Genomic DNA, 25,614 nt, shown 5'->3' with positions numbered 1-25,614 from the left:
ACCTTCCAGTGATGGTGATTTCATTGACCCCGTAGTATCTGTGTCTGGGGCTGACAGAAGCCTCAGTTGTATGGTACTGTCCATGGAAATGAAGTCGTACTTGTGTGGCCTTTACAAACTCTTGAAGAGATGGGGTATTATAGAAATTATTGTATCCAGGACGATGATTTGGTCCAGGTGTTAGGATGCTAAAGGTGACATTACCACGGGAATATGGAGTAAAACTGTTGATGAAATTTGAAATCATAAGATATTCATATTTTTGACAAAACAAAAATCACAACACAATATTAATAATAGCTTAAATTCTTCATGCTGGGAGAACAAACGTATTCCATATATTTCATATACAAACAATATAAGAGCATTACAGAAAAATATAGTAAAACATTTCCTTGAGGACATAATAAAAATCCTATTAATATAGGATAACTTGGTAGACAATCTGAAAATCAATTTTAAAGCACAAGTGAGACTGTAAGCAAGAGATACTCTAACGTTTTACAAGAATTTTAAACATTGTTTAAAACTCAATTTAGGGAGGAGTCCTAGAAAAATCTGCCTTAAGAAAGTTGGTGGTAGAAGGAAGTCTCTACCAACCTGGTTAGCTTATATGTAGGTTACTACTGCTCATTAGTCTCTTAAAATTAACTCCTAAATACATTCAAAGACAATCATTTAAAAATATTCATACTTGGGAAGCTGAAGACAGTTGACAGAATCAGAATTTTCCAATACTCCATTGTTTTTCATTCCGAAAGTGCTGCAATTTCTAGCAAAATACTGCCAATCCTCCCAGTCTAGGCTGCTGTCTTTCTTCCTTTGAATCCTTACTGCTGTTGGTTGTGGACTAGAGAACTGAATGATGATGTAAAACACCTGAAAATGGATGTTAATTATTGTCACTGAAGTTTTAAGTTTGACCCATCAGTATAAATCATGGAATTGTTAGATTCAAATATAATAACTTACTTCCTTATAATGATAATTACCAAATATTTATTAGATATCCAGAAATTTCATAGCCATATAGTAAAGGCCACACATTCTATAATTGCAGATATGTCCCTCTTCTCAAGAATTTTATAAATTAAGGTGGAAATATTAAGTTTGTTATAAAGATGAAAAAGGAACATTACTTATATGAAATAATTGTTATATATTTCTTCTTAAGTAGTAATTTACAATAAGGACCTCAGTTTTTATTAATTTGTGCTACTTAATATTGAAAAGATGTTTCAATATTTCATATAATTTTGACACAAATCTCTAATTTTTCTCTAAAATATTAGGTCCTACATACCTTCTTTGAAATATTTTTATTTCATACATTATAATACACTACTTTAGTAAGGTAATGGTCAGTTGCCTAATTCAGTTTTCACTTTATAGTTGAATTGTGTCCCCAAATAGATGTGTTCAAGTACTAACTCTTGGTACTTGTGAATGTGACCTTATTTGAAAATAGGATCTTTGCAGATGTAATTAAGTTAAGGGTCTCAAGGGGAGATAATCCTGGGTGTAGGATGGTCCTCATGAGAGAAGAAAGAGAAAGAACTGACATACACCCAGAAACAAGGAAGAGGGCCATGAAAAAAGGAAGTAGAGGTTGGAGTTATGCTGCCATGAACCAAGTAATGCCAGGAGCCACCAGAACCTGGGAAAGGCAAAGAAGGATTCTTCCCCAGGGTCTTTAGAAGGAGCATGGCCCTGTCAACACCTTGATTTCACACTACTGATATTCAGAATTATAAGAAATTTCTGTTGTGTAAAGCCATTCAATCTGTGGTCATTTGTTGAAGCCACCGCGGGAAACTAACACACATCCCACTGTTTCAAATTACCTGATACTGTCCATTTTCCAAATCTATTGAAATAGTCACTCCTTGATTAAGTTGGGTCATGTCTGTAAACACATGGGAAAGCCACGAAGTACCGATATTGTTATCATTGACAAAAGAAAGAGGATGGGCTTCAGGATTCAGCCGTAACACCCTATTATTGGTTGTGTCTTCTGCATCATTAGGAACACAGTACCGCTGTTCCAAACGAGGAACCCGAGGGTGGCTGCCAGGGCAACGGCAATGTGACTGGGTATGCAATCTGGGCAGATCTCCAGAGAAAACTTCCTGAATCTCTCTGTGGGAGTCAAGAGGCAGACGGTAAGGACCAATAGCTCAACAGTGACAGATCTTCTAAGAGGTGTTACCAATGTCTATCGCTATTTTGTTTTGATTTGCAGCCATTTAGCTTTAATAATTTTCTAAACAGAACATAAAAACAGAGTCATTCCTGGCCAAATAAACATACTCATACATCAGTACATTTTATAAAGTATAGTTGGTTACAATGTTGTGTTAATTTCTGCTGTACAGCAAAGTGATTCAGTTATACATGTACATACATTCTTTTTTATATTCTTTTCCATTATGGTTTATCACAGGATATTGAATATAGTTCCCTGTGCTATACAGCAGGACCTTGTTGTTTATCCATTCTAAATATACCAGTTTGCATCTGCTAACCCCAAACTCCCACTCCATCCCTCCCCCACCCCGCTTGGCAACCACAAGTCTATTCTCTGTGTAAAAACAGTACTTTCTTAAGTGTTAACTTTGTACATCAAGAAGCATGAACAAGTCCTTGACTGATTATCAAGATATTTATTAAGATATAGTATTTTACTGGGCCTATTTGTAATAAAAAGAAAGGCAACATTAACTTAGGTTGTTAAGCCGACTTACCACTGACAGCGAACAATAATGTACTGAAAATAATGAGAGTTATAGATAGGGTCTCTCATTTATCCATGGGAAAGAAGTAAGAAAATAAGTATCACTTTATCTGCTGCTGTTTTAGGCAAAGGGACCGAGGCCAAGACCATTTGTCAATGGTTTCCTGTGAGTCATCAGTACAGATTCTGGCACCCTAAGATGCTTCAGTGGCTTCAGATCATATCGCCACTGCCAACAGTCAAAGAAGAACGCCAGTTTCAGGCAGATATATTTAATTTTTCCATTAAGGGCAATATACTGATCTAGAGCAGAATCCATCATTCTATTTATAGGCATTCTTCCACATAGCACCTTTCCAGACATTTCAGATAGGCCAACACCAGCAACCCAGGTCTAAGTAGAGAGACTAGACTTCTCTCCAACCCCACCGAAGGCAATGGAGGAGGTAGGAAGCTTTTTCATTCACTAAATTGCATAAAGGCACGCCTTCTTCTTTAAATCTCATTCATAGTTTTCAATTGATATCACATGTTGCATGGGGCCAAAAGTGACCATCCAGTAAGACCTTTATCTCAGGGAAATCTTTATTTGCAATGCTGCTCATCAGAATTTTAGACAAAGGTGATCTAAAAGATGGTGAGGCTAGTGGCAGTAAATCTCCCCAAGACTGTGTTTCAGTGGTACAGCATCCTACATTTAGGCATGTCTAGATCATATAGACAAATAAAAAAAAGTGTATATTGCTAATGGACATACCACTGACCACTGCAGCACCACAAGAGCAATGCTTTTCAACTTTATAAGAGCTAGTCCTGTCATTTGGAAATTCACCATTCTAATCTACATTTCCCTTAAAGAAATAGGAATAAACATTCTTCTTTTTGAAGTGAATAAGAGCAACTCATCCGTACAACAATTTACTATTATGTCATCAAATCATAACTTGGGAAACAAACTTCAGAGGATGTCTCAGGCAGAATTTCACTTGAACCTTCTGAACAGAAGGGAAGCCTACATGTCTTGAAAAATGCCTAAGAAAGAAAGATTTCCCACCTATTCTCAAGATGAGGAAATACTTCATTAAATATAGTCCAAGTCTACGTAATTATTTGTTCACTGGAAATAGAAATATATAACAATACTTCAAATTACTCACTCTTTTTGTCTCCAAGCCTAATAGCCCAGTCTCTTGAGATCTTTCCATATATCAAAATAATTAATCATTTCCATTGTTCTACATTCTCTAGCACTTACAAATTCAGCAAAGCAATTTTAAAAGGCAGATATAGAAGTTTCTTTTTTTAATTTGAATTTTATTTATTTTTATACAGCAGGTTCTTATTAGTTATCTATTTTATACATATTAGTGTATATATGTCAATCTCAATATCCCAGTTCATCCCACCACCACCACCCTTCCACCCCGCTTTCCCTCCTTGGTGTCCATATGTTTGTACTCTACATCTGTGTCTCTATTTCTGCCTTGCAAACTGGTTCATCTGTACCATTTTTCTAGATTCCAAATATATGCATTAATATATGATATTTGTTTTTCTCTTTCTGACCTACTTCACTCTGTATGAAACTTAAAAGCTTTTGCACAGCAAAGGAAACTATAAACAAGATGAAAAGAAAACCTGCAGAATGGAAGAAAATATTTGCAGATGAATCAATGGACAAAGGATTAATCTCCAAAATATATAAACAGCCCATGCAGCTCAATATTAAAAGAAACAAACAACCCAATCCAAAAATGGGCAGAAGACCTAAATAGACATTTCTCCAAAGAAGACATACAGATGGCCAGGAAGCACATGAAAAGCTGCTCAACATCACTAATTATTAGAGAAATGCAAATCAAAACTACAATGAGGTATCACCTCACACCCGTTAGAATGGGCATTATCAGAAAATCTACAAACAACAAATGCTGGAGAGGGTGTGGAGAAAAGGGAACACTCTAGCACTGCTGGTAGGAATGTAAATTGATACAGCCACTATGGAGAACAGTATGGAGGTTCCTTAAAAAACTAAAAATAGAATTACCATACGACCCAGCCATCCCACTACCGGGCATATACCCAGAGAAAACCATAATTCAAAAAGACACATGCACCCCAATGTTCACTGCAGCACTATTTACAATAGCCAGGTCATGGAAGCAACCTAAATGCCCATCAGCAGATGAATAGATACAGATGTGGTACATATATACAATGGAATATTATTCAGCCATAAAAAGGTCATTTGTAGAGATGTGGATGGACCTAGAGATTATCATAGAGTGAAGTATAGCAGTTTCTTAAGTATCAGAAACAACTTCATACAGAACATTTAAACAAATGTATCCCAAATTCTATAATACAACTTGTTCAAAAGTCTAGTTTTCTTAGAAGAAATCCTTTGTACAGAATTTGATCAATTTTATATTATGAGGAGTTACCCAATAGAGTAGCACTAGTGAATAACAACCATAGACTGAGCCACAGCAAACACTGTAAACATCAATTAAATGATGTTTCCCAAATACTGCAAAGATGGAAAATGCTGTAATCTTCATGATACTCTTACTTAAATGAATTTATCATTTACCTTTACACTTCAGGTATAAAGTTTTACGATCTGCTTACCTGTTTGTAAGCGCCACTTGGTATAATCGAAAATCTTGCATTCTTCCAACAAATTGCTCTAAACCTGCAAAATACATATATGTATATAATATGAGAAGTCTACCAAGCAATGGTTGACAAATGTTCAAGTAAAATTCTTTTAAAGCTATGAAACTTTTTTATTACATTAGTTTCAGGTGTACAGCACTATAATTCACCATCTGTATACAGTACAAAGTGGTCACAACCACAGGTCTAATTACCATCCATCACCATATGAGTTGACACACTTCATCAGTTTCACCCACTCCTAACCACCTTCCACTCTGGTAACCACTAAACTGTTCTCTGCATTGATGGGTTTGTTTTTATTTGTGCATTTGTTTTGGTTTCTTTAGATTCCACATATGAGTGAAATTATACAGTATTTGTCTTTCTCCTTCTGACTTATTTCACTTAGCATAATACCTTCAAGGCTCATCCTTGTTGCCACAAGGATGGATTTCATTCTTTTTTATGGCTGAGTAGTATTCCATTATATATATACATGCATATATATATATATATTGTGTGTATATATATATATATATAGGCATCTCTTGAATATGTAGACTAATAAAAAGAATGTCACACACACACCACACATCTTATTTATCCATTCATCAATTGATGGAAACAGGTACACAGGTAGTTTCCACATCTTGGTTATCGTAAATAATGTTACAGAGAACATAGGGGCACACACATCTTTTCAAATTAATGTTTTCATTATCTTCAAATAATACTTAGAAGTGGAATAGCTGGGTCATATGGTAGTTCTAGTCTTAATTTTTTGAGGAATTTCCATACTGATTTCCATAGTGGTTGCACCAATTTACAATCTCACCAACTCAGAAAAAGGTTCCCTTTTCTCCACCTCCTCTCCACAGTTGTTATTTCTTATCATTTTGATAACAGCCATTCTAACATGTATGAGGTGATATCTCATTACAGTTTTGTTTTGCATTTCCCTAATAATTAGTGATGTTGAACATCATTTCATGTGTGCCTGTTCGCCATCTGTATGTCTTTGGGAAAATGTCTATTCATATCCACTACCTACTTTTTAATTGGGTTGTTCATTCTTTTGTTGTTGTATGAGTTCTTTATATATTTTGGATATTAACCCGTTATCAGATATATCATTTGCAAATATCTTCTCCCATTCAGTAGGCTGCCTTTTCGTTTTGATGATGGTTTCCTTCACTGTGCATAAGCTTTTTAATTTGATGTAGCCCAATTTGTTTATTTTTGCTTTTGTTTCCCTTGACTTTGGAGTCAGATCCACAAAAACATTGCTAAATCGGATGTCAGCAAGGTTACTGCTTATGTTTTTTCTAGGAATATTATGGTGTCTTTAATCCATTTTGAGTTAATTTTGTGTATGGCATAAGATAGTCATCTAGTTTCATCATTTTACATGTCCAATTCTCCCAACTGGAAAGAGACTATCCTTTCTCTTGTATGTTCTTTCTCCTTTGTTGGAGATTAATTGTCCACATACATGTGGATTTATTCTTGTGCTCTCAGTTCTGTCCCACTGATCTGTGTATTTGTTTTTGTGCCAACACCATACAGTTTTGATTAATAGAGCTTTGTAGTAGAGTTTGAAATCACGGAGAATGGTACTTCCAGCTTTGTTCTCCTTTCTGAAGATTATTTTGGCAATTCAGGATCTCTGCGGTTTCCTACAACTTTTAGAATTATTTGGCCTAGTTCTATAAAATATGCCCTTGGCGTTTTGAAAGGAATTTCATTGAACTTATAGGTTGTTTTGGATAATATGGACATTTTAGGATTATCAGTTCTTCCAATCTATGAATAAGAAATATCTTTCCATTTATTTGTGTCTTCATTTTCATTCAGCAGTGTCCTATAGTTTTTAGTGTACAGGTCTTTCACCTCCTTGGTTAAATTTATTCCTGTTAAAAAAATTGTTGTTTGTTTATTTATGGCTGCATTAGGTCTTCATTGCTGTGCATGGGCTTTCTCTAATTGTGGTGAGCGGGGGCTACTCTTCATTGTGGTGCATAGGCTTTTCATTGCAGTGGCTTCTCTTTTTGCAGAGCACAGGCTCCAGGTGTGCGGGCTTCAGTAGTTGTGGTACATGGGCTCAGTAGTTGTGGCGCACAGGCCCAGTTGCTCCGCACCATGTGGGATCTTCCTGGACCAGGGATCGAACCCATGTCCCCTGCATTGGCAGGTGGATTCTTATCCACTGCACCAAGAAGGAAGACCCTATTCCTTTTTCCAATGCAACTGTAAATATGATTGTTTTCTTAATTTCTCTTTCTCATGGTTCATTATTTGTGCATAGAAATGCAACAGATTTTTGTATATTGATTTTATATCTTGCAACTTACCTTACTTATTAGTTCTAACAGGTTTTGGGGGGAGTCTTTAGGGTTTTCTATATATGTCATTTGCAATAGGAACAGTTTTCCTTCTTTCTTTCTGATTTGGATTCCTTTTGTTTCTTATTTCTTGCTAATTGCTGTGGATAGGAATTCCAATACAATGTTGAATAGAAGTAGTGAGAGGGCATCCCTGTCTTATTCCTGATCTTACAGGAAAAGCCTTCATATTTTTCACCATTGTTAGCTGTGGCTTTGTCATACATGGCCTTTATTATGCTGAGCTACACTCCCAGTGTACCCACTTTGCTGAGAGTTTTTGTCATAAATTAATGTTGAATTTTGTCAAATGCTTTTTCTACATTTATTGAGATGATCATATGGCTTTTATCCTTCATTTTGCTGATGTGATTTATCACCTCAATTGATTTGTGGATATTGAACCATCCTTACATCCTTGGAATAAATCCCACTTGATCATGGTGTATGATCCTTTTAATGTCTTGTTGGATTCAGTTTGCTAATATTTTGTTCAGGATTTTTGCCTCCATGTTCATCAAAGAAGCATTTGAGAAGACTAGGTATTAAATCTTCTTTGAATGCTTTGTAGAATTCACCAGTGAAGTCATTTGGTCCTGGGCTTTTTTGCTGACCTTTTTTTACTGTTTCAATCTCCTAACTAGTAATTGGTCTATAGTTTAGAAAACTTTTATGTTTATATCACAGTCCTTTCAAATTCTTACAGACCAATATATATTTTGCTAATTACAAGTGAATAACAATAATCATAGTTATCTTGATATACATTATAGGACTTAAGTCAGTTAATATTTTGGCCAGCCTATTTTTTTTTTTTTTTTTTTTTAAAATCTTTATTGGGGTATAATTGCTTTACAATGGTGTGTTAGTTTCTGCTTTATAACAAAGTGAATCAGCTATTCATATACATATGTTCCCATATGTCTTCCCTCTTGCGTCTCCCTCCCTCCCACTCTCCCCATCCCACCCTTCCAGGCTGTCACAAAGCACCGAGCTAATATCCCTGTGCCTTGCGGCTGCTTCCCCCCAGCTATCTACCTTACTACATTTGTTAGTGTGTATATGTCCATGACTCTCTCTCGCCCTGTCAAAACTCACCCCTCCCCCTCCCCATACCCTCAAGTCCGTTCTCCAGTAGGTCTGCGTCTTTATTCCTATCTTACCCCTAGGTTCTTCATGACATTTTTTTCCCTTAAATTCCATATATATGTGTTAGCATACGGTATTTGTCTTTTTCTTTCTGACTTACTTCACTCTGTATGACAGACTCTAGGTCTATCCATCTCATTACAAATAGCTCAATTTCATTTCTTTTTAAGGCTGAGTAATATTCCATTGTGTATATGTGCCACATCTTCTTTATCCATTCATCCGATGATGGGCGCTTAGGTTGTTTCCATGTCCTGGCTATTGTAAATAGAGCTGCAATGAACATTTTGGTACATGACTCTTTTTGAATTTTGGTTTTCTCAGGGTATATGCCAAGTAGTGGGATTGCTGGGTCATATGGTAATTCTATTTGTAGTTTTTTAAGGAACCTCCATACTGTTCTCCACAGTGGCTGAACCAATTCACATTCCCACCAGCAGTGCAAGAGTGTCCCCTTTTCTCCACACCCTCTCCAGCATTTATTGTTTCTAGATTTTTTGATGATGGCCATTCTGACTGGTGTGAGATGATATCTCATTGTAGTTTTGATTTGCATTTCTCTAATGATTAATGATGTTGAGCATTCTTTCATGTGTTTGTTGGCATTCTGTATATCTTCTTTGGAGAAATGTCTATTTAGGTCTTCTGCCCATTTTTGGATGGGGTTGTTTGTTTTTTTGTTATTGAGCTGCATGAGCTGCTTGTAAATTTTGGAGATTAATCCTTTGTCAGTTGCTTCATTTGCAAATGTTTTCTCCCATTCTGAGGGTTGTCTTTTGGTCTTGGTCATGGTTTCCTTTGCTGTGCAAAAGCTTTGAAGTTTCATTAGGTCCCATTTGTTTATTTTTGTTTTTATTTCCATTACTCTAGGAGGTGGGTCAGAAAGGATCTTGCTGTGATTTATGTCATAGAGTGTTCTTCCTATGTTTTCTTCTAAGAGTTTGATAGTTTCTTGGCCAGCCTATTTACTGACCCAACTTATGATCTCTATCCAGAATATCTTCACCAAATCAAATTTCTCTGTAGTTTATAAACCTATAAATCTATCATCTCATCAGCCCTAAATGTGATTGTCATCTGTTTTGCATCCTGATTTTCAGAGCATTCACATTACCAAGAACAAGACTCCCCACTTTTCCATTCCACCTGTTCTATCCCCAAGCTCCAGGGCATCAGCTTGTGTCTTCTCCAAACTAAGATTAATGCCTCATCTACAAAATCTCCAGTAAGTGAGGATAAATTGAAAACCTCCTATTCATGAATTCTGAGTTATTCACATGTATCAGTGGCATCCTAGCTCAGTCTCAAAATTCCATCACCTCATGAGAATTTTTCTAAGACAAGTCAGGTTCAGAGCCCAATCTGCTTTGAATTAGGTGACCTTTCAAGGTGTGTATATATCAACTTTAAAACACACATTATTTTATTAATTCACCAAATATTTATTTAGGATGTACTAACAGATAAGCCCAGGGAGAGTAGGAATAGAAAAATGCAAGAAAGTTAAGGTATTTTTTGTTTTTAATAATGAGAAAAACAATGAAAATGGTAAAATTCTAGCTAGAGTTTAAATCATGGGGACACAACAATGATATGTTCTAAAGTACAATGCTAATTCCGTAACTTGTGTTTTTTAAATTAAACCTGGAGCAATGGCCAATCACCAAATGACTATTTCCTTAAATGTGTTTTTTTAACAATTCTATTTTTTAATTTTATCTTAATAATAGAGTTTTAAGGGATGTCTGATCTATCTTTGCTGCAGTTTTTTGGTGGTGCTTCGGAGGAACCTGGGGCAGAGTGAGGTTATGGCAGATGAATAAAAGATGTAGAGTAGAATTAGCACACCAAATAGTCTGAGACGCTGATCTCAGAAGCAGCAGATGTGAGCAAAGAAAGATGGGACTCAGGGGCATAAAAAGAGTAAGTGTTTATGTGTGAGTTTGTGTGAGTGTGTATTTTATCTTTCTTCTTATGATTATATTAAAGGCTGTAGTTAAGAAAATAACAATATTTCATATATGAATATTTCTTCATGAATCTAAAGGTTTCCAATTGATACATTCTAAGAAAAAGTATATCCGTAGGCCCCCTCTCCACTTCTCTGCCTCTGTTTTCCACACACCTCACAACCCAAAGCCCAAAGAAAACAATGCTCAATGAAGCCTAATGCTCTGACATTCCTGTTAGGAAAGTTCCTCTACCCTTTGTCGAGAAATAGGCAATTGAGGCAAGTGCAAACTAATTATTACTTAAAGCAGTGTTATGAAGAAATAACAACAATAAACCAAAAAAACCCACTCTATTAAAATGTCATAGAAATCTTTAGATTTCCAATACAAATTGCTTTAAAATTTATAATTAGTGAAAAGAAGAAAGAAAACATTATGCACAGTTCATTTGACAAACTGGCCATCCAGGAAATTTGGTAAATTGCCCTGGATCAAAGAGCTGAAGCTAAGCAAGGTAGGAAATGATATAATGAAGGATACACCTTTCTTGGACATAGAGGAAAGACAGGAAGAACAGGTGTGAATACATTTAAGTCACTGTGGTTTTGTTTGAAGAGTAGGGAAGACAAACAGGAAAATCACTCCTCATGGTATGAATTTTCTTTCTGAGGAAGAGGTAATGTCTGCCTGGAATGAAGGAAGTTGGATCTGTCCCCTATTTATTTCTTCACCTTCACCTACCCCACTCACACCCAACCCTTCTCCTCCAGCATCCTTCATATGCCATATGGTGCAGGTCTACAGACTACCTGTAGTACTCCACAAGGACCAAGGTGTCTCAGCCCTGAGGTTTTGCACATGATTTCGCCTCTACTTCAACGTTTCTGCTCTATCCCAGCCCTTAATCAGCTTTGAAATATTTCCTTTGGGAAACTTTCTGTGGCCCAGCAGGATCCTATATGTTCCTGTGGCACTCTGCACTTCTGATTCTGTTCTACAAATGCCTATTTACTTCTCTACCATGCTTATGAAATGTAAAAGTCTTCCCTAGAAAGACACACAAAGTAATAATTGGTCTTATCTGCTGTTCTATCCCGAGCTCATAGCCAAGTTTCCTGGCAAAGGGTAAAACTGTTCAAAAATTATTTACTAATGAAGGAGGGAAACAAGGAGGAATAGCGGTATTTATACCTGTAATAAAGATGTATAATGAACGCTATACAAAATGAGTGAGAAGGTTGACCAGGGAAAAATACACGGATCCTCAAGAAGTATTTTGAGGGTCATCTGAAATCAGAGACTGTAACTTTACAATGGCACGAATCTGAAAGCTCAGTGATTTCCCCAAACATGCTGACAACTCAAGAGAAATATCAAACGATTAGAGGTAGCCAGGGTTGAGGGTTTTCAGGTACAGTATATCACACAAGGAGAACAGGAAGGTAAGATTCCAGTAATATAGAAGAAATAATGCACCACAGTACTTAAGAGAACAGGAAAGTGAAACAGGGTGAGAGGTAATAGACCAGAAAAAAGAGAGGAGTCAAGGTAGTGGGCCTCGGATTAAGTAAAAGAAGAGTGCAGTAGAAGTGAGGCAGCAGGCTATTTGAAACAACCATAGTATTCACTTCAGTGCTGCCTGGGGACACAATAGAGATAAACACTGGTGCTGCTTTTGGCAGCACTGACTAATGAAGCAACAGGAAGTTTCCCATCAGACTCGAAGCAATGCTATGCCATCAAGAAACACCCCCCAAATAAAAAAATTATGGTTATGGGTTGAATGGTGCCCTTCCCAAATTACATGCTGAAGTCTTATCCCCCAGTACCTATGAACATGACCTTCTTTGGAAACAGGGTCTTTGCAGATATCATTAAGGTGATGTCATTAGGGTGGGCCCTAATCTGACTAATGTCCTTATAAGAAGAGGAAAATACTAATAAAAACACATTCACACAGGGAGAAGGCCATGTGACAACAAAGGCAGGGATTAGAGTGACAGAGCTAAAGAACATGGAATACCAAGGACTGGCAGCCACCACCAGAAGTTAATTAAAGACAAAGAAGGATGCGCCCCTTGAGGTTTCAGAGAGAACATGGCCCTGTTAACACCTTGATTTTGGACTTACAGCCTCTAGAACTGTAAGACAATAAATTTCTATTGTTATAAGCCACCCAATTTGTGGTATTGTGTTATGGAGGCCCAGGAAACCAGTTTGGTCATCATTTCCTATGGTTGTTAAGATAATGAGTTATCAAAGACAAAAAAATAGTGGCAACATGTATTCCACATTACCTAATTTATGTTCGTAGCATATAAAAAAGTCTAAAATGTTATATATACAACCTCTAGGGAATATTTTAATTCAAAGTACCCAGAAAATACAGATCACAATGAATAAGGGATAATGACTTCTGGTTTTGAAAGCCCTAATATAACTGAAGGCAAAACTGTTGAACACTGTGATTTTGTCAAAGCCTGAATCACGTTGTTGTTTTTTTTAATTAATTTTATTGGCGTATCGTTGCTTTACAATGTTGTGTTAGTTTCTGTCGTTCAGCAAAATGAATCATCCATATGTATACATATATCCCCTCTTTTTTGGATTTCCTTCCCATTTAGGTAACCACAGAGCACTGAGTAGAGTTCCCTGTGCTATACAGTAGGTTCTCATGAGTTATCTAATTTATACTTAGTATCAATAGTGTATATATGTCAATCCCAATCTCCCAATTCCTCCGACTCCCTCCTTACACCCTTGGTATCCATACATTTGTTCTCTACGTCTGTGTCTCTTATTTCTGCTTTGCAAATATGATCATCTATACAATTTTTCTAGATTCCACATATATGTGTTAACATACAATATTTTTCTCTTTCTGACTTACTTCACTCTGTATGAAAGTCTCTAGGTCCATCCATGTCTTGACAAATGACCCAATTTCATTCCTTTTTATGGCTGAGAAATATTCCATTGTATACATGTACCACATCTTTTTTTTTTTTAACATCTTTATTGGAGTATAATTGTTTTACAATGGTATGTTAGTTTCTCCTTTATAACAAAAAGTGAATCAGGTATACATATATATATAAACCCCATGTCTCCTACCTCTTGCGACTCCCTCCCACCTTCCCTATCCCACCCCTCTAGGTGGTCACAAAGCACTGAGCTGATCTCCATGTGCTATGGAGCTGCTTCCCACTAGCTATCTATTTTACATTTGGCAGTATATGTAAGTCCATGCCACTCTCTCACTTCATCCCAGCTTACCCTTCCACCTCCCCATGTCCTCAAGTCCATTCTCTACATCTGTGTCTTTATTCCTATGCTGCCCCTAGATTCTTCAGAACCATTTTTTGTTTTTTTGTTTTTAGATTCCATATATATGTGTTAGCATATGGTATTTGTTTTTCTCTTTCTGACTTACTTCACTCTGTATGACAGACTCTAGGTCCATCCACCTCACTACAAATAACTCAATTTCATTGCTTTTTGTGGCTGAATAATATTCCACTGTATATATGTGCCAATGTGCCACATCTTCTTCATCCATTCATTGGTTGATGGACACTTAGGTTGCTTCCATGTCCTGGCTATTGTAGATAGTGCCGCAATGAACATTGTGGTATATGACTCTTCTTGAATTATGGTGTTCTCAGGGTATATGCCCAGTAGTGGAATTGCTGGGTCGTATGGTAGTTTTTTAGGGAACCTCCATACTGTTCTCCACAGTGGCTGTATCAATTTACATTCCCACCACCAGTGCAAGAGAGTGTCCTTTTCTCCACACCCTCTCCAACATTTATTGTTTGTAGATTTTTTGATGATGGCCATTCTGACTGGCGTGAGGTGATACCTCGTTGTAGTTTTGATTTGCATTTCTCTAATGGTTAGCAATGTTGAGCATTCTTTCATGTGTTTGTTGGCTATCTGTACCTTGTTTGGAGAAACGTCTATTTAGGTCTTCTGCCCATTTTTGGATTGGGTTGTTTGTTTTTTTGATATTGAGCTGCATGAGCCGCTTGTAAATTTTAGAGATTAATCATTTGTCAGTTGCTTCATTTGCACATATTTTCTTCCATTCTGAGGGTTGTCTTTTCTTCTTGTTTATGTTTTCCTTTGCTGTGCAAAAGCTTTTAAGTTTCATTAGGTCCCATTTGTTTATTTTTGTTTTTATTTCCATTTCTCTAGGAGGTGGGTCAAAAAGGATCTTGCTGTGATTTATGTCATAGAGTGTTCTGCCTATGCTTTCCTCTAAGAGTTTGATAGTGTCTGGCCTTACATTTAGGTTTTTAATCCATTTTGAGTTTATTTTTGTGTATGGTGTTAGGGAGTGTTCTAATTTCATTCTTTTACATGTAGCTGTCCAGTTTTCCCAACACCACTTATTGAAGAGGTCTTTTTTCCATGGTATATTCTTGCCTCCTTTATCAAAAATAAGGTGACCATATGTGCATGGGTTTATCTCTGGGCTTTCTATCTTGTTCCATTGATCTATCTTTCTGTTTTTGTGCCAGTACCATACTGTCTTGATTACTCTAGCTTTGTAGTATAGTCTGCAGTCAGGGAGCCTGATTCTTCCAACTCCGTTTTTCTTTCTCCAGATTGCTTTGGCTATTCAGAGTCTTTTGTGTTTCCATACAAACTGTGAAATTTTTTGTTCTAGTTCTGTGGAAAATGCCATTGGTAGTTTGATAGGGATTGCACTGAATCTTTAGATTGCTTTGGGTAGTTTAGTCATTTTCCCAATGTTGATTCTTCCAATCCAAGAACATGGTATATCTCTCCATCTGTTTGTGTCATCTTTAATTTCTTTCATCGGTGTCTTATAGTTTTCTGCACACAGGTCTTTTGTCTCCTTAGGGAGGCTTAATCCTAGGTATTTGAGTCTTTTTGTTGCAATGGTAAATGGGAGTGTTTCCTTAATTTCTTTCTGATTTTTCATCATTAGTGTATAGGAATGCAAGAGATTCCTGTGCATTAATTTTGTATCCTGCTGCTTTACCAAATTCATTGATTAGCTCTAGTAGTTTTCTGGTAGAGTCTTTAGAATTCTCTGTGTATAGTATCATGTCATCTGCCAACAGTGACAGCTTTACTTCTTCTTTTCCAATTTGGATTCCTTTTATTTATTTTTCTTCTCTGATTGCTGTGGCTAAAACTTCCAAAATTATGCTGAGTAATAGTGGTTAGAGTGGGCAGGCTTGCCTTGTTCCTGATCTTAGTGGAAAGGCTTTCAGTTGTTCACCACTGAGAATGATGTTGGCTGTGGGTTTGTCATATATGGCCTTTTTTATGTTGAGGTAAGTTCCCTCTACGTCTACTTTCTGGAGGGTTTTTATCATAAATGGGTGTTGAATTTTGTCAAAAGCTTTTTCTGCATCTATTGAGACGATCATATGGTTTTTCTCCTTCAATTTGTTAATATGGTGTATCACACTGATTGATTTGCATATATTGAAGAATCCTTGCAATTCTGGGATAAACACCACTTGATCATGGTGTATGATCGTTTTAATGTGTTGTTGGATTCTGTTTGCTAGTATTTTGTTGAGGATTTTTGCATCTATGTTCAGCAGTGATATTGGTCTGTAGTTTTCTTTCTTTGTGACATCTTTGTCTGGTTTTGGTATCAGGGTGATCGTGATCTCATAGAATGAGTTTGGGAGTGTTCCTCCCTCTGCAATTTTTTGGAAGAGTTTGACAAAGATAGGTCTTAGCTCTTCTCTAAATGTTTGATAGAATTCACCTGTGAAGCCACCTGGTCCTGGCCTTTTGTTTGTTGGATGATTTTTAATCACAGTTTCAATTTCAGTGCTTGTGATTGGTCTGTTTATATTTTCTATTTCTTCCTGGTTCAGTCTCAGAAGGTTGTGCTTTTCTAAGAATTTGTCCATTTCTTCTAGTCTGTCCACTTTATTGGCATATAGTTGCTTGTAGTAATCTCTCACGATCCTTTGTATTTCTGCAGTGTCATATGTTACTTCTCCTTTTTCATTTCTAATTCTATTGATTTGAGTCTTCTGCCTTTTTTTCTTGATGAGTCTGGCTAATGGTTTATGAATTTTATCTTCTCAAAGAACCAGCTTTTAGTTTTATTGATCTTTGCTATCGTTTCCTTCATTTCTTTTTCATTTATTTCTGATCTGATCTTTATGATTTCTTTCCTTCTGCAAACTTTGGGTTTTATTTTGTTCTTCTTTCACTAATTGCTTTAGGTGTAAAGTAAGGTGGTTTATTTGAGGTGGTTTTTGTTTCCTGAGGTAGGCTTGTACTGCTATAAACTTCCCTTTTAGAACAGCTTTTGCTGCATTCTGTAGATTTTGGGTCATCGTGTTTTCATTGTCATTTGTTTCTAAGCATTTTTTGACTTCCTCTTTGATTTCTTCAGTGATCTCTTGGTTATTAAGTAATGTATTGTTTAGCCTCCATTATTTGTATTTTTTACAGATTTTTTCCTGTAATTGATATCTAGTCTCATAGCATACCACATCTTCTTTATCCATTCTTCTGTTGATGGACATTTAGGTTGCTTCCATGTCCTAGCTATTGTAAGTAGTGTTGCAATGAACACTGGGGTGCATGTGTCTTTTTGAATTGTGGTGTTCTCTGGGTATATGCCCAGTAATGGGATTGCTGGGTCATTTGGTAATTCCACTTTTAGTTTTCTAAGGAACCTCCATACTGTTCTCCAAAGTGGCTGTGTCAATTTACACTCCCATCAACAGTGCATGAAGGTTCCCTTTTCTCCACACCCTCTCCAGCATTTACTGTTTGAAGATTTTTTGATGATGGCCATTCTGACTGGTGTGAGGTTATACCACATAGTAGTTTTGATTTTCCAATCTATGACAAAGGAGGCAAGAATATACAATGGAGAAAAGACAGCCTGTTCAGTAAGTGGTGCTGGGAAAACTGGACAGCTACGTGTAAAAGAATGAAATTAGAACCCTCCCTAATGCCATACACAAAAATAAACCCAAAATGGATTAAAGACCTAAATGTAAGTCCATACACTACAAAACTCTTAGAGGAAAACATAGGCACAACACTCTTTGACATAAATCACCTCAAAATCTTTTTTGACCTACCTCCTAGAGTAATGAGAATAAAAACAAAAATAAACAAATGGGACCTAATTAAACTTAAAAGCTTTTGTACAGGATAGGTAACCATAAACAGATGAAAAGAGAACCCTCAGAATGGGAGAAAATATTTACAAATGAAGCAACTGACAAAGAATTAATCTCCAAAATATACAAACAGTTCATGCAGCTCAATATCAAAAAAATAAACAACCCAATCAAAAAATGGGCAGAAGATCTAAATAGACGTTTCTCTAAAGAAGACATACACATGGCCAACAAACACATGAAAAAATGCTCAACCTCACTAATTCTCAGAGAAATGCAAATCAAAACAGAATCATGGCTTTAAATTATCAGGTTGGATTAATTCTTTTACGCATTCATTGACTCAACAAATGTTTACTGGGAACCGTTTACATGCCAGGAACTTTCATGGGTTTCAGGAATACATCAGTTAACAAAACAGGCACAAAAGAAACTCAAACAAACTAACAAACAAACAAAAGAAACCTGCTTTTATGGAGCTTGCATTCAGGCAACTAGATTAATATAACAAGTAATTTATGTAGTATATTGAAACAAGTTAAATGCTATGAAAAATGGGAAAATATAAGAGCAGCTTGGAGAGCATGGCTGGACTTTAATTTGGATAGTATGTTAAAGAGAGGTCTCATTGAGAACACGGTATGACAGTGGAAAGGGAGCAATCATATATATAAATCGGGGCAAAATATTCCAGACAGCAGTCACTGAGTGCACAGACCTAAGGCAGTATGCTTGGCATATGAGAAGAACTGCAAGAAGCCAGCATCCTGGGGCAGAATAAGAGAAGTGAGGCTATTGGAAGATTAGGTCAGACAAGTAACTGGCTGCCAGGGGTAGGGCAGTGGGGGGTGGGGGTGGGAATTGGGTTCAAATTGTGAAAAGCCCTGTAGCCTATTGTAAGGACTTCAGTTTTTATTGTATATGAAAGAGGAAGTCACTGGAGAGTTCAGAGTAGAGAGTGACATGAACTCTAGTTTATTCCAAAGTGTTAAAAGTAGAATATAGGGGGCTTCCCTGGTGGCGCAGTGGTTAAGAATCCGCCTGCCAATGCAGGGAACACCGGTTTGAGCCCTGGTCCAGGAAGATCCCACATGCCACAGAGCAAATCAGCCTGTGCGCCACAACTACCGAGTCTGCTCTCTAGAGCCCGTGAGCCACAACTACTGAAGCCCATGTACCTAGAGCCTGTGCTCTGTAACAAGAGAAGCCACTGCAATGAGAAGCCCGCGCACCGCAACGAAGAGTAGCCCCCACTCGCAGCAAATAGAGAAAAGCCCTCGCGCAGCAATGAAGACCCAACACAGCCAAAAAAAAAAAAAAAAAAATCAGAAGCCCTGAGAAAATTATATATATATATAAAAAGTAGAATATAGGATGACAAGAGTAGAAGCAGTGAGACCAGTAAGGCTATTACAGTCATCTAAGAGAAAGACAATGGTAGTCAGAAGAGGGTATAGAAGTGGAGGTGTACATCTCAATACTGATAAATTTGAATTCTCTTCCTATATTTTAGTAATAGTTAAAGGGAAGCTTTGCTGCAGAGGGATTATGAAATCTATTTTACCACCTATAAAATAAAAGGCCTAGGCTTTATGACCTTTAAAAACCATTTTAGTTTTAAATTTTGGAATCTGAACATAAAACAGTCACATCTTCTACCACAGAATTCATATTTGAAGAGAATTTTTAAAGTTAAAAAAGTTCTCTAAAGACCTAGAGTTAATGTGAATCATCCACTCCAAACAGGAGAATTATGATTTGACTTTGGGGGAGAATATCATAAAATATTTCAAGGACATAGTCTTAAGAGTGAATTTGACTCATTTTTTTTGCTAGTTGCCAACTTTTTGGCAACAGATATTCAGTGGAATAAACGTTTCATAAAGAGATTCTTCTTTGAAAAATATTCATATGGTAAAGACAGGTCTAAATTATATAAATTGATCAAGTAAATAGATATGACTCATACCAGAAAGCCCTCACAGTTGTCTATTTAGAAAATATGTAATCACTGGTAAGAAGCAGTACAGCCACATTATGATTGGTGGCACAGCAAAATTAGTTAAATAGGAAAACTCTGAGTAAATAACCTAATATATAAATCAAGATAAAAACAGTTTTGCTCTAAGGCTAATTTTTTAAAGCGTCACAACAATTGGAAAGGAAGAAAAAAATTTGCCGCTCTTCATGGGTAATATAATTGTCTCCTAGGAAATCCCAGTGAATTTACACAAAAGCTACTAGAAGTAATAAAGAAATTTAGCAATTTTATGAGATACAACTTGAATGTATAAAAATCAATTCAATTTCTATACACTAGTGATGAAACACTGGAAATCAAACTTTTTAAAGTAACATTTATATTAGCCCCAAAACATGAAATACTAGTTATAAATCTAATAAAGCATGGCAATGTCTGTTGATAAAAGTGCAAGATAATGATGAAATAAATTACAGGATGTCGTCAGGAATGGCAGAGTAAGAACAACTGAAAATTCTGCCATAAAAGCAATGATAACACTAGCAAAGAATGTCAAATCCAGTTTTCTAAAATGATGGAAATTGACCAAAGATTTGCAACAATCCAGGGAGTGTTTTTCCCCCCATGGGTGAATAATAGTAAGAATATCATGTTTTGTGGCATTTTAACTTTCTCTATTCCCATCCTCCTCTATCTCTCAGCAGTTAACCTTGAAATTGGATATTCTACAATCACAGTGAAAAACAGCAGCCTAGCATCCACTGGAGGAATGAGAATGGGACTGGAGCTCTTTCAAAGCCCCAACCTCAGAAAACTGTCATTACTTAATCTGTCTAGCGGTACTCTAAAATTCCCACAAGTATGGCTTATACTGACTCAGAGTTTGCCCAGTGGAAATAGTCATTTCTTTAGGATGTTTGTTGAAAATAACCAGTGGCAACTGCTTAACACTACAGTTGCCTAAGGCAGCAATAACAGCTGGGGAAAACAACAAACAAACAAAAAAAGGTAAAAGGAAAGCTGAGAAATGACATGTCCATAAGCAGCTTTGCAAAGCTCAAACATATTCCCAGAAATCTAGAAGGCCATGATCATGCAAAGGGATGTGTGTACACACAGGGACATGTGCATTCCCAAGAGACATCTGAGAAGAACCTAAACTCTCACCTCCTTTTGACCTTGTGGTTCTGCTCAAGCAGCAAATGGTGACTAAAGAAGAGTGCTCATCTGTCTGACTGAATGTTAAAGGTATGCTGCAACACACTAACAGAGCCCTCAAAAAAGGCTAAAAAAAGTTATTGGCTCTAGGAATTTATGAAATTCTCTGTTCCATTATTAGCTCAGCACTAAGCTAACTGGACAGAGATTTTAATGACCACATATGACAAAAATATATATTTTATGTAACTTGCTTAGGAAAGTCACTAAGCAAACGAACAGCAGCAAAAAAAAATCCTGAGGAGAAAAAGACTCTGATTTCTATATTTGCTACACTATATTATTTAAAATGTCCAGTTTTCAACAAAAAAATTATGACACATGCAAAGAAACAAGAAAGCATGGCTGATATACAGTTGGGGGGAAGTGGCCATAGAAACTGGGCCAATTAAAATCCCATACATTAAACTTACTAGATAAATACTTCAAATCAACTATTTAAATATGTTCAAAAAACTAAGGGAAACCATATCTAGAGAACTAAAGGAAAGTATGAGAATGATGCCTCAGCAAATAGAGAAGATGAGTAAAGAGACAGAAGTTATAAAACGAAGAATTCACTAAAGGAGCTCAACAACAGGTACAAATGGGTAGAAAAAAGAATCTTAAAAGTCAACTGAGATTATCTAGTCTGAAGAATAGAAAGAAAAAAATACAAAGAACTAAACAGAACCTCATGGACCTGTGGGATCCCCATCAAGTGTACAAACATAAGCCTAATAGTGATCCCAAAGAAGAGGTAAAGAAAGGAGCAGGAAGAATATTTAAAATAAATAATCACTAAACCTCCTCAAATTTGATGAAAACCATAATCTACACATCCAAGAAACTCAATGAACTTCAAGAAGGATAAATTCAGAGATCTGTACCTAGGTATATCATAATCAAACTGCTTAAATAAAAAGAGAAAATTATGAAAGCAGTGAGAGAGAAATTATCCATCTCATACAATGAATCTTCAGTAAGATTAACAACAGATTTCTCATGAGAAACCATGGCGGATAGAAGGTAGGGAGATGACATATTTAAAGCACTGAAAGAAAAAAAGACTGTCAACAAAAATTCTCTTTCCTGTAAAACTATTCTTTAAAAATGCAGGACAAATTAAGACATTCCAAGGTAAACAAAAACTGAGAGAATTTATGACGTATAGACCTAATTTACAAGAAGTACTAAAGGAAGTCTTTAGGCTGAAAGAACAGTAGACAATAGTTCTAATGCCCGTAGAGAAATAAAGAGCACTTTTAAAAGTAACTACATAGTGGCTTCCCTGGTGGTGCAGTGGTTGAGAGTCCGCCTGCCAATGCAGGGGACATGAGTTCAAGCCCTGGTCCGGGGAGATCCCACATGCCATGTATCGGCTGGGCCCGTGAGTCATGGCGGCAGAGCCTGTGCGTCTGGAGCCTGTGCTCCGCAATGGGAAAGGCCACAACAGTGAGAGGCCTGTGTACCGCAAAAATAAATAAATAAATAAAGTAACTACATAATAAATATAAAAGATTATATAAATATTTCATTTATGATTCTTTTTTTCCTGATTAAAAAGAGAATTGAATTAGAAAGGAGAAAGGAGAAGTAACAACTGACACTGCAGAAATAAAAAAATCATGAGAGATTACTACAAGCAACTCTATGCCAATAAATGGACAATCTGGAAGAAATGGACAAATTCTTAGAAATGCACAACCTGCCAAGACTGAATCAGGAAGAAATAGAAAATATGAACAGACAATCACAAGCACTGAAATTGAAACTGTGATTAAAAATCTTCCAACAAACAAAAGCCCAGGACCAGATGGCTTCACAGGTGAATTCTATCAAACATTTAGAGAAGAGCTAACACCTATCCTTCTCGAACTCTTCCAAAATATAGCAGAGGGGGAACACTCCCAAATTCCTTCTACGAGGCCACCATCACCTTGATACCAAAACCAGACAAGGATGTCACAAAGAAAGAAAATTACAGGCCAATATCACTGATGAACATAGATGCAAAAATCCTCAACAAAATACTAGCAAACAGAATCCAACAGCACATTAAAAGGATCATACACCATGATCAAGTGGGGTTTATTCCAGGAATGCAAGGATTCTTCAATATATGCAAATCTATCAATGTGATAAACCATATTAACAAATTGAAGGAGAAAAAACCATATGATCATCTCAATAGATGCAGAGAAAGCTTTCGACAAAATTCAACACCCATTATGATAAAAAACCCTCCAGAAAGTAGGCATAGAGGGAACTTTCCTCAACATAATAAAGGCCATATATGACAAGCCCACAGCCAACATCATCCTCAATGGTGAAAAACTGAAAGCATTTCCACTAAGATCAGGAACAAGACAAGGTTGCCCACTCTCACCACTCTTATTCAACATAGTTTTGGAAGTTTTAGCCACAGCAATCAGAGAAGAAAAGGAAATAAAAGGAATCCAAATCGGAAAAGAAGAAGTAAAGCTGTCACTGTTTGCAGATGACATGATACTATACATAGAGAATCCTAAAGATGCTACCAGAAAACTACTAGAGCTAATCAATGAATTTGGTAAAGTAGCAGGATACAAAATTAATGCACAGAAATCTCTGGCATTCCTATATACTAATGATGAAAAATCTGAAAGTGAAATCAAGAAAACACTCCATTTACCATTGCAACAAAAAGAATAAAATATCTAGGAATAAACCTACCTAAGGAGACAAAAGACCTGTATGCAGAAAATTATAAGACACTGATGAAAGAAATTAAAGATGATACAAATATATGGAGAGATATACCATGTTCTTGGATGGGAAGAATCAACATTGTGAAAATGACTCTACTACCCAAAGCAATCTACAGATTCAATGCAATCCCTATCAAACTACCACTGGCATTTTTCACAGAACTAGAACAAAACATTTCGCAATTTGTATGGAAACACAAAAGACCCCGAAGAGCCAAAGCAATCTTGAGAACGAAAAAAGGAGCTGGAGGAATCAGGCTCCCTGACTTCAGACTATACTACAAAGCTAGAGTAATCAAGACAGTATGGTACTGGCACAAAAACAGAAAGATAGATCAATGGAACAGGATAGAAAGCCCAGAGATAAACCCACGCACATATGGACACCTTATCTTTGATAAAGGTGGCAGCAATGTACAGTGGAGAAAGGACAACCTCTTCAGTAAATGGTGCTGGGAAAACTGGACAGGTACATGTAAAAGTATGAGATTAGATCACTCCCTAACACCATACACAAAAATAAGCTCAAAATGGATTAAAGACCTAAATGTAAGGCCAGAAACTATCAAACTCTTAGAGGAAAACATAGGCAGAACACTCTATGACATAAATCACAGCAAGATCCTTTCTGACCCACCTCCTAGAGTAATGGAAATAAAAACAAAAATAAACAAATGGGACCTAATGAAACTTCAAAGCTTTTGCACAGCAAAGGAAACCATGACCAAGACCAAAAGACAACCCTCAGAATGGGAGAAAACATTTGCAAATGAAGCAACTGACAATGGATTAATCTCCAAAATTTACAAGCAGCTCAATAACAAAAAACAAACAACCCCATCCAAAAATGGGCAGAAGACCTAAATAGACATTTCTCCAAAGAAGATATACAGAATGCCAACAAACACATGAAAGAATGCTCAACATCATTAATGATTAGAGAAATGCAAATCAAAACTACAATGAGATATCATCTCACACCAGTCAGAATGGCCATCATCAAAAAATCTAGAAACAATAAATGCTGGAGAGGGTGTGGAGGAAAGGGAACACTCTTGCACTGCTGGTGGGAATGTGAATTGGTTCAGCCACTATGGAGAACAGTATGGAGGTTCCTTAAAAAACTACAAATAGAATTACCATATGACCCAGCAATCCCACTACTGGGCATATACCCTGAGAAAACCAAAATTCAAAAACAGTCATGTACCAAAATGTTCATTGCAGCTCTATTTACAATAGCCCGGAGATGGAAACAACCTAAGCGCCCATCATCGGATGAATGGATAAAGAAGATGTGGCACATATATACAATGGAATATTACTCAGCCTTAAAAAGAAATGAAATTGAGCTGTTTGTAATGAGATGGATAGACCTAGAGTCTGTCATACAGAGTGAAGTAAGTCAGAAAGAAAAAGACAAATACCGTATGCTAACACATATATATGGAATTTAAGGGAAAAAAATGTCATGAAGTACCTAGGGGTAAGACAGGAATAAAGACGCAGACCTACTGGAGAACGGACTTGAGGATATGGGGAGGGGGAAGGGTGAGCTTTGACAGGGCGAGAGAGAGTCATGGACATATACACACTAACAAACGCAGTAAGGTAGATAGCTGGGGGCAGCAGCCACAAGGCACAGGGATATTAGCTCGGTGCTTTGTGAC

General features: G+C 36.7%; 1 protein-coding gene across 1 annotated transcript in view; it reads right to left on the bottom strand.

Moving 5' to 3' along the window:
• Nucleotides 1-25,614, bottom strand: part of USH2A (usherin) — an 815,986-nt gene that overhangs the window by 709,655 nt on the left and 80,717 nt on the right. The window contains 4 exon segments of the mRNA XM_032639255.1: nt 3-224; nt 695-879; nt 1,845-2,139; nt 5,366-5,429. Coding sequence (XP_032495146.1) covers nt 3-224; nt 695-879; nt 1,845-2,139; nt 5,366-5,429 — 766 coding nt within the window.

The sequence above is a fragment of the Phocoena sinus genome, chromosome 1 (genome assembly GCF_008692025.1).
Source record: "Phocoena sinus isolate mPhoSin1 chromosome 1, mPhoSin1.pri, whole genome shotgun sequence".
Lineage (NCBI taxonomy): Eukaryota > Metazoa > Chordata > Mammalia > Artiodactyla > Phocoenidae > Phocoena > Phocoena sinus.
This window is presented reverse-complemented; position numbering and strand designations above follow the sequence as displayed.